We start from the raw sequence: 10,313 nt of genomic DNA, 5'->3' as shown, positions 1-10,313 counted from the left end.
GTCAGTATAATGTGTCTGAGTAGGGTATTCATGCTTAACTGCGGCATGGTATCTCAGTGAGCTAGCACTATAAAACAGCTTCTGTCTGGGCTAGTACAAGCAGCCGCACATACACATACACACGCATGCACGTCGTCATATGAGCGAAATATTCTCAAGCACGACGTTAAACCCAATTTCGCCTCACCTCACTTAGTGTATTTGAAGCTCTAGTGTCTTGTTAGTGAGGCGACAGATTTTACCTGTCTAAAGGCCTGGTCGAACAATGTAGCTTTAGTCCGTCCTGTCCATAGAGTTAGTGAAAATGAAATACTGGTATGGGAAGCCGGGTGGATCAGTTGTCTTTAACCTTCGTAACCAGTACGTTAAGAGCGACATGATCCCTTTGTTCCTAGTTTCGAATCCCAATTTTTCCTTGATTATTATAATGTTTGCGGGAAAATAACTGTCATTACAGTATACTTAACATTTTATTTCGCAAATTGGTTTACAAATGTTTTTAGAGGCTCTATATTACACTTAATCATGGTTTTGAAATTGCAACGAATTATTGTCTGTAATGGCAACTTTCAATGGTATCTGTAGGGAGAGGGTTGATGTCCACATCATGCATTCAGTTAGCACACAGAGGGGCTATCGCACAGACCTGCCTTCCACAGACCTGCACTCCACAGACCTGCCTTCCACAGACCTGCCTTCCACAGGCCTGCATTCCACAGACCTGTACTCCACGCTCGGAAGAATTCAGTCCTCAGCCCCTGCGTTTCTTCTCTTATAGCTTTCTCTGTCTTGAGTTCTTTTTATGTATTGGAGGGAGAACCGTCTTGGAACCGAGACGTTGTCCGCTCAGGTGTATCTCAACCTCAGACGCCCCCATTGCCCAGACATGTTCACCATTGGAAATACCCGACCCTGTGGAAATCACTGGAAGTGTGATCGGTGCAGGTTTCTTTGCCTTGTAGACCTGACGAGCTCTTGTTGGAGGTTCCGCTGAGGGGATGACTACAGGCGCTCTCTTCGACTTGAACACAATCTCCTTCCTGTGATGGCTGACAGCTGGACACACCGCCCTCTGTTGCCTGGCAACACTGTGTTTCTTTTGAACAAGCTGAACCTTCCTTAGCTCTTCCTCTTTCTTCCTCTCCAGTTCCTCTATGGTTTGCCTCTGTTCTTCCAGATGTCTCTTCAGACGATCTTGATACCTAGTTAGGTACTGTGGGACTGGGCGGTCTTCCGTTAGATCGGCTATCACGTCGCTGAACCAGTCCATCCTGTTGCAGTCCCCATCTCTACTGTGTCCACCAGGCTTCCGTCTTCGCATTGTTTCCTGGCGATGCGTCAGAATCTTGTCCCGACTGGTCTTACTGAGTTGGTAGTATTCTATAGGCAGTCTCTCCAACACCCTACAAGGAAAATGCACGCTGCAGTCTGCATTTGTGTGCACATTAAATGTTTCTTTGTCAGTTTCCACAAAATGAACCAGCATCTATGAGGACACAACTGGCAATCAGTTTCGATTTAATTTCGATTGTCGCTGAATTATAACAAATATACTGATAACATACACACTGATGAAGAAAGTGTATTAAGCGATACACGTCAAGGTTATTATACAGAGACATATAGAATATGTTATGTACCTCACTTGGTTGCCCTTCGAATCAGATTTGAATTCTTGGAACTGATCATCTGAAAAGTAGAATGACTAAAGATAGAACACACAATTTGATACGTTCAGACTAAAACAAGATCATCTTGTCTCAGACAAGATTAAAGGATATTGTACTATGTACATTCCATTTGGACTATTTGTTGCAGTCCACGAAACTTCCACTGGAAAGTATTGTAATTTCCTTCATCACACAAACCTATTTTTAAAAGCATTTAGTTTTAATCATGAAATGCGTTTCCCACATGTCAACTTCAGGGATTGGGATAGAAAACTTTGACAATGGGCCATTTTCAGGATTATTAGCCATTTTCTGAATTTAGAATGGGCCATTTTTTTATTCTAAAGTGCAAAATGGCCCAGGGCCCCTGCCTTTCCCAATCCCTGCAACTTACACTGCCTCCTTCTCGGGGGCAAGCGATCACGAGGCCATTTCTGTCTGCAGATGTCTTGGCCGAGCAAATCATTTCTCCCTTCTGTTGGCTGCTTCGTCCTTCGTGACATTATTCTGTGAAGATGATCTCATGTCAATACCAGGAACGAAAGTGTGTTCTTGAAACGATTTGGGTCACAGTTAATTTCTACGACCTTTCATTCATTTTAAATGTCAACAATAATTCTATGGTAATTATTCACGTTAATTCTGTACACTGCAAGTACAGCAGTAAAACATTTTGGGGGAACCACATACCTTGATATATCTTGACACTGAAAGTTTTACTTTGTATCGTTGATGACGCTCTGAATGTAAGTACACAACAGCGCACAACAACGTGTAGCTATCGACTGCGGCGAAACTTCAGAGTCTCGTCATGGCCCATTCTATGACGTCATAGGCATTGTTCCTGTCTGTGACGTCATGCACTTACCTTGTGTGACGTGGCGCTCCTGACCCAATCGCATTACTCGGGTCCGCTCGGTACATTCCGGGACCGGGAAGGAACCAAAAGTATCTGCATATATTAAGCTGATTGTCTTTCTTCATTGTGTCTTTCAGAAAATGCATTCATAAGTATCAATAATTAAAAGTAATTATCGAGAGGTCTGTTGCTGAATGCACTCGAGGACGCTGCAATGTAACTGCCAAATAATATCGTCGATGACAGATCGTCCGCTCAGGCTCACTGACAGCATTTTATCCTACTCCGACGACATGGCACAGTGCTCATAATATCGTCCTCTGGTTTGTCGGCCCTGACTAGATCAACTACCTGCCCCGATGATATGGCATAACAATATATTGTCATAATATACCCAACAAATCAAAATAAACATGGACACAATCACCGAGACCCAACAGCCAAACAGTACAAGGGCCTATCACCGAGACCCAACAGTCAAACAGTACAAGGGCCTTATTTTAGAAAATCTCCTTTATACCTTTTATGACTCGTGTAAAAATTGTTTTGTTTCGGTTTTGTTTTGTTTTGTTTGTTTTTATAATACAACTGAAAAGTTGTCTGTTATATATTAGGACGATATATATTATACGAGAACATGTTTTGAGAGTCTTCAACTCTTAAATACAAGCGTACAACGTGTGAAGCCCATTTCTGGTGTCCCCCGTCGTGATAGTGCTGAAATATTGCTAAAAGCGTCGTAAAACCCAACTCACTCACTCACTTAAATACAGGCAACATCTGTGGAGCCCTTAAACCTAAACTAAGCTTAATTGTAAGAATTTGTTTCATATTCGAAATACAATGACAGCTGTATCTGTGAGTTTCGCAAGACATAAAATGTCAAACTGGACAAAGTATCGCCGTATTCTTCACTTTTAAGAAAATACAACACTAAGCAGACTGATATTCATATTGAGGGGTGCATACTGATATTAATGTATGATTGCGGACACCATGTCTTTGGCTCATTGTCTCATATTGAAACAAAATAAAAGGTGAAATGTCACTCATTCATATTAAAAAACCTCGAAGATTTACAATGTAGTGTCACAGGTATATGTTCTCTAACCTCGTGATAATACAGTTGAGGGTCATCTGGTTCGCGAGGTTCTGATGCTAGTAGGCGCGTCTCTGTTTCCTGTGGATGAAGCGGTGCAACATACAGGGACACTGTGACGGGGATCTAGGTAGCAACAGCACACGCGGTCTCACACTTACACTGGCGTGTCTCACATTCAGGTGTACCACCATGCAGCTCGACAGGTCCCCAGGATCTCTGGAAACGCTTTGTTGAAGTGTCTGACAAGATTGACACATTCTCCTGTGTTTAGGAAAGACTCGTGGTATTGCCACAACCCTTACTTTACAGAGGTTATACAGACTGGGGAGAGTGAAAAAAAGTACAATATTTGCACCTGCAGGAATGAACGAGATGAGTAGAAGGACGACTAAAGACATGAAAGGTGATGATGATGTGGGCGAGGCAACCCTGCAGCCCTAGAAAACACTCGATCTCTTTCACCAGCATCTGCAGAATTGTAATATATTTCCTATATGTACACTGTTTTACAGGCTGATGTTTATAACGGTCAGATCAAAAATACAGGTAAATACCTAGATTGAGATGTTTATCCCCACCAAGATACAGTCAAACCACGTTAATCCGAATAATGTGGTTCACGGACTGTGAGTCAGACTAATATACCTCCTAGTTACCAAACACATCACCTTTCTTACAGGAAGCGCTGATTAAATCTACTTACATTAAAGACGGAACAGTCCAGTAAGATAATAATATGCCCAGTAGAAACTAAAGAAAAAACTAGATACCGGAATGCGATAGAAGTCCTTTACTTCTTATCATTTGATTCCTGGTACCTGTTACTTAAAGGTATGAATACCTGGATTGACATATTAGATCATGTGGGGAAGTTGATCTGTTATTGTAACTATGTAATGGGAATAACGTATTGCGTGCTTTTGAATTTAATGCTCTGACATTTTCTGTTTTTGAATGACAGTGTAATGAATATATGTGCTTTTAAAATAAAACTCATTTGGACTTTGTACTTAAAATGCGTATTATTTCAGACTTGATCTCGTCACTATATGGCTGGAATAATGCCGATGTGACGTAAAACTCAACTCAGCTCAACTATTAGATCATGTTAACATGCATATAAGACGTACTTTTAGCGGTTTGCTTGGTATTGTAAATATCTTCCGTTGGACTGGATATAGTTGATCATCACTGGGTTCCTCCGTTGTGGTGAATGTGCTCGCTCGTCACGCCGGCGGTCCGAGTTTTGTCACGTGAGTAATTGTAGCGCTTATTGCGTGTTCCGCACGATCGAGGAGGACCGTTGCTGCACGCGTCAAACTCCTCTCGCTCACTTACTCTGAATATACCGTGAGCTATAGACTACATATATTACAAACAATGACTATTTCCTTTAGCGACCCTCACAAAGGATCGTGGGTTACAATTGGCCCCGAAACATAAACTCGTAAGAAGCGTCTGAATGGATGAGTGGTCAGACACAGGGCTGCACACCATGACGACATGGATCCTTGCTCTTAATGTCAATCACTGGTTTGTGTGGCCCAGACTCGATTATTCCTCAATTACATATCTGTAATAGTTGGTCGTAAAACAAAACAAAGGAAACAAACAAACAAACAACCATCTCGTACATGGGTACAAACACTTGAGTCCCTATCATTATCCATGTATGGCTCTACAAAGGATGACCAATACGGAACACTGTGACCTTTCGTCTCCGTACTCAGGAACAACGACTGTCAATGTTCTCTGTGTAGACGGAATCCGTCGTTAACAAGAAGATCCACACCTCCCTGTAACCGCATTGATTCCGCGGAGCCCCAAGTGTTTAACAGAATAATGCGAATCCTAACAACGAAACGATATGCGCAAATATTATCTGGAGTTGTTGCAATGGGATGTGATGCACATCCATGTCGACTAAGCTCTGTGAGTGTTTCAAGAATGTCCAGGAGATGGTACTTCACAGACATCTGATGAAAGACACATACAAGTGATATTTTAATCTCGCCCCACAGCTACAGGATGCGTCTTATATGTTCCGGTAGATGGCGCAGTCCCCGATCTGTCACCCCGATGCACTTAAGGGATGTACATATCCACATACTCTCCTCGTTGGCTCTGACGAATGGTCGGCATTTACCGTTGGATATATGTACTTAAAAAAGGACATGCTCCGATATCAACAAAGTACTTCAATAAATTGCAAGGAATTCCATTGCAGTTTGTTTCTATAAGCCAATAAACGCCCACTAACGGATAACTGTGTCCTTAATAGGCTCATAACAGAATAGGCGGATCGTGTGTTCGACTATAACGCTGAACTATACTAAGCAGCAAAAGAAACGTCAGTTTGGAATTTTCTTTCACAGAAACGGATAACTGTAAACTCATTTAATGTTTTGATTGTATATTTTTGACAACGTCTCTAACTTTACCTGAACAAGGACATTCCTTCCCAAACTCAGAATTGAACCCAAAAATGGTCTCAAAAACGCATCCTGATCTCGGAGATGGTACGGTGTTCTCTTGTTTTTCATGCAAGTCATGCTGCACGTGCTGTTCACAAGGACCTGCCCTAAAAAATGCACCTCCAAACCTGGTTGAAAATTTACATTACAACGTCAGCAGCTAGGATGCCGAGACTCACGACAGCTCAGAGGAACCAGGCGCTAGGAAGACTTGAAGCTGGCCACACTGCACAAGCCGTTGCCAATCACTTCCAGGTCAACGTTCGGACCATCTACAGGCTGCAGCAACGTTTCCGGGCCACCAGCACCACAAATGATCGCCCCCGTACTGGCAGACCAAGGGTGACCACAAGACGACAAGACTGACTGACTGAGTTTGATTTTACGCCGCTTTTAGCAATATTCCAGCAACATCACGGCGGGGGACACCAGAAATGGGCTTCACACATTGTACCCATGTGGGGATTCGAACCCGGGTCTTCGGCGTGACGAGCCAACGCTTTAACCATTAGGCTACCCCACCGCCCCAAGACGACAAGACATGTTGTTCGACAGCATGTACAGAATCCCTTCATGCAGGCATCCGAAACAGCACGCCAGACAGTGGGAACACACCGAAGACCAATCAGTACTGATACAGTACGCCGACGTCTTAACCATAGGGGCGTGTCTCGCTTAGAAACAGGGATGTAACGACGAAACCACCCTGTCCTCAATCAAAGTTAGATTTCACAACGTAAAATAGTTTTTAAGGCCCCGCCGAGGCCTACGAATCGAAAGCTAGATGATTTCCCTACCAAATGAGCTATAAATGGTCACAATCGGATAATTATTTCAAAAGTTATACGCCAGAACTCACCGAAAACATCTACCTCCACAATTCCAAGCCAAAATCATGGATCAGCCAAGACAGCAAAAACTCACCTTTTAAATTCGTTTATTAATTCCAACCACGTTGACAGCACCTATATTGCGCTGGATTCGACCGGTGGTCATATTCCACGGGTCTAAAAACTGATTGCAACATCTACATATCATTTCCTCGACAGTAAGCAGGCATTTTCTCCAAAATCATCGGCAATCATACTCACTTGTCGGCCATAGATGACCTTGACATTGCAAGTGACCTGAGTAGATCCGCACAAACTGACTCGGGCCCGCCGATTGTTGGAAAATAAATATCCTGTAATATTTTGTCAGTTTGCTAATGGGCGCGAAATATGAACTTTGCAATATTCCTTCTATCTTGGATGATGTACGGAACAATAAATTGGTAAGAATAATTTTAGCGGTTATAAAGATGCATTTAATATTGATTCATTTTTAGTAAATTATGTTTATAAATATTTAACCTCTAACATTATTTTTACCAATTTACTGCTCATGTCACTTGAATGTCAAGGTCATCTATGGCCGACAAGTGAGTATGATTGCCGATGATTTTGATTGAGGAGAGGTGGTTTCGTCGTTACATCCCTTTCCTTTTATATAGTAATAGGGTTGGGTCTATACACCTATATGTCTTTCTAACGCTGTTTCTAAGCGAGACACGCCCGTATGGTCATAACAGCGAGAACCTCCATTGCCGTAGACCTTACCGTCGACCTTTCCTCACCCCTCGTCATCGGCGTGAACGTCTACAGTTTGCCCTACAACACCAAAACTGGCGATACAGGCAATGGAGAACTGTTCTGTTTACAGATGAGAGTCGGTACTGCGTATCAACTGCAGATGGCAGAACAAGAATAAGGCGACGACGTGGCCAGCGTTACTCAGACCAATGTGTTATGGAAAGAGACTCATGGGGAGGTGCAAGCATCATGGTATGGGGTGGAATAGGCCTGAACCAGAGAGTGGGTCCTGTGGTGTTCCAGAACTTTGGTCCAGGGAGAGCAGGAGGCGGCATCACAGCGGTGCGCTACCTCGACCAAGCTCTCAGACCCCACGTCATACCACATTCCAGCATGATAACGCCCCGGCCCATACTACCAGAGCTGCACGGGACTTCCTACAGCAGAACGGTGTCAACATTATGCAGTGGCCAGCCCTTAGTTCTGATTTAAAACCAATTGAACATCTTTGGGCTGAAATTCAGAGAAGACAGAATAACGTCATACCAAGGCCGAACTTTTATTGCGCCAGGCCTTTCTCAGAGTGTGGTTCCAGGTGCCAATGACCTTCATCAGTCGATTGGTGCACTCCATGCATAGACGCTGTGCTGCAGTTATTGCCACTCGTGGTGGTCACACTAGATACTAAAGTCAATAGTCTGAATGGACTGCAAACCTTAACGTAAAGTTATTCATTGATGTGTCAAGATATTGTAAAAAAAAAAGGTTTTGATCCGCTTATTATGTCCATTTCTGTAATGATATGATTACAGTGCCTATCTAAATTTGAATTCGTACTGACGTTTTTTTGCTGCTGAGTATGTATTACTCATTTCGAACTGTCTACAATATGTGTTAATAATTAGATATGCAGTCTGTGAATTTATGGTTGACATATTTATTCATAACGTTTGACTTCAATATGTTTATGTGTTTAAGGAGGTCCCTTTGGGGGGTTTACACTGTGGACAGCGGTTTGTACCTCCATAAACGCAATATACGTCGACCCTTCAGCACATATATACTGGCAAAGTATAGTCGCTACATGGTCGATATATTGGGCACGTTAGCTGATACATGAATCAATATGAGTGAATATAGTAAACCCTGCATATTACATGGTGGAACATCACTTTAATAATGTATTGGTATAGTCGTCCAGGTAATATATGTTTTGACATAAGCGGGCGAGTTGAACTAACTCATTATAGGGTAAAAGGCCGTTCTGCCACCGTGTGGAACTTATATCGTGGAGTGGTAGCAAGATATGGAATGGATGTGATGCAGGTGAGGAATGGTGCTGACAAACCGATAAACCCAGTCAGGGCGATACGGGGTTCGAATCCATGATCGGGGGGCATAAATAGACATATATTTCGTTTAAGATCTATTACGTCACTACACGTGTGTGTGTGTGTGTGCGTGCGTGTGTGCGTGTGTGCGTGCGTGCCTGCTCTCAAAAAAATTTACTCTAGGCCATGTGGCCATACTACAGAATACACGATTGATTGACAAAAGAATGGACAGGGAATTCCGACACCCTTGACCACTGGGCCACTGTGTTACCCACATCCTATGAACAGAACTCAGATTTGGCGAAATGAATATAAAATGAGGCAGAAGAGTATACAAATTCTGATGAAAAAAGATAAAATATGAATTCAACTAAACCACCATATGAAATGAAATACATTATTAATGTTGCCCTTTGCGTGATAACACCCGTGTACAGATCAGTCTTAAACGGTTCACGACCGAAATAATTACAAACAGATACACAATGTATAAAGGGTAACCACCGCTCAGGTAGAAAGACAGTGAACAGAACCCCTTACCTGTATAATATTGGAGGTTAAGGCTTAAAAGACAAAATAACATGTATGTCGACCGGATTTAAATTCTTGAAATTCTTCATAAAACACGGAAATCCTGTCAATGCGTCGGGCATGCAAGGACAGTGAAAGTACACATGCACTGTCAAATCAATTTGGGGTTTTAGCCAAATGTTCAAACAAAACTAAGACAGCGAATTAACTGACACATTGAGAAGCCTTTTCAAACCCAGACTCACATATATTCTTTACCGCTATGAAAAATCTCAATCTTTATGAAGCCAATTGGATGTTTATGTTAACAAGTTGAGGTAAATAGGAAGGGGAAAGTGTGTTATCAAGGCAATAAAATATTAGATTTTTCCAAAATTCAAGATCAGGTTTGTTGAGCTGTATACGGGTATATTCCAAATAGTTATATAATCAGCATTCTCTGCATATTGTGGGCAGCACCATGGATCGACCTTTGAGTCCAAACCACAAGCATGGCTGAGGCGGTCATAATAGAACCAAGCCACACCAACCTGTCGCTTGTGATGCTGGTTTGTGCCAGTGCTGAGAATCCACTCATGACAAGGTGTTGAGACAGTGTCATGATATTTACTGCATTATCTACATTTCTAGTTTTAAATTACATTCTGATACAAAATCACACATTGACGATGCTGCAACCAGCAGAAACCTTATTGTTTCACCTTTCAGGCCAGTCGACTTCATCTAAACTAAGATCTCTGTAGGGTTGCTGTTGTTCTCTGCATACTGCAAA

At 42.4% G+C, this 10,313-nt stretch overlaps 1 protein-coding gene across 1 annotated transcript; it reads right to left on the bottom strand.

The window, feature by feature from the left end:
• Positions 1 to 242: 242 nt before the first annotated feature.
• LOC124286819 lies at positions 243 to 2,499 on the bottom strand. The gene is made up of 4 exons (XM_046723259.1): positions 2,361 to 2,499; positions 2,065 to 2,177; positions 1,641 to 1,689; positions 243 to 1,403 (listed from the first exon to the last, which is right to left on the bottom strand). Exons 2-4 carry the CDS (start codon positions 2,171 to 2,173, stop codon positions 773 to 775), a joined length of 789 nt encoding a protein of 262 aa, XP_046579215.1. The 5' UTR covers positions 2,174 to 2,177; positions 2,361 to 2,499; the 3' UTR covers positions 243 to 772.
• Between the last annotated feature and the right edge of the window lie 7,814 nt (positions 2,500 to 10,313).

This window comes from Haliotis rubra, unplaced genomic scaffold, assembly GCF_003918875.1.
Source record: "Haliotis rubra isolate DU_JTF1 unplaced genomic scaffold, ASM391887v1 Scf391, whole genome shotgun sequence".
NCBI classification, from domain to species: Eukaryota; Metazoa; Mollusca; class Gastropoda; order Lepetellida; family Haliotidae; genus Haliotis; species Haliotis rubra.
This window is presented reverse-complemented; position numbering and strand designations above follow the sequence as displayed.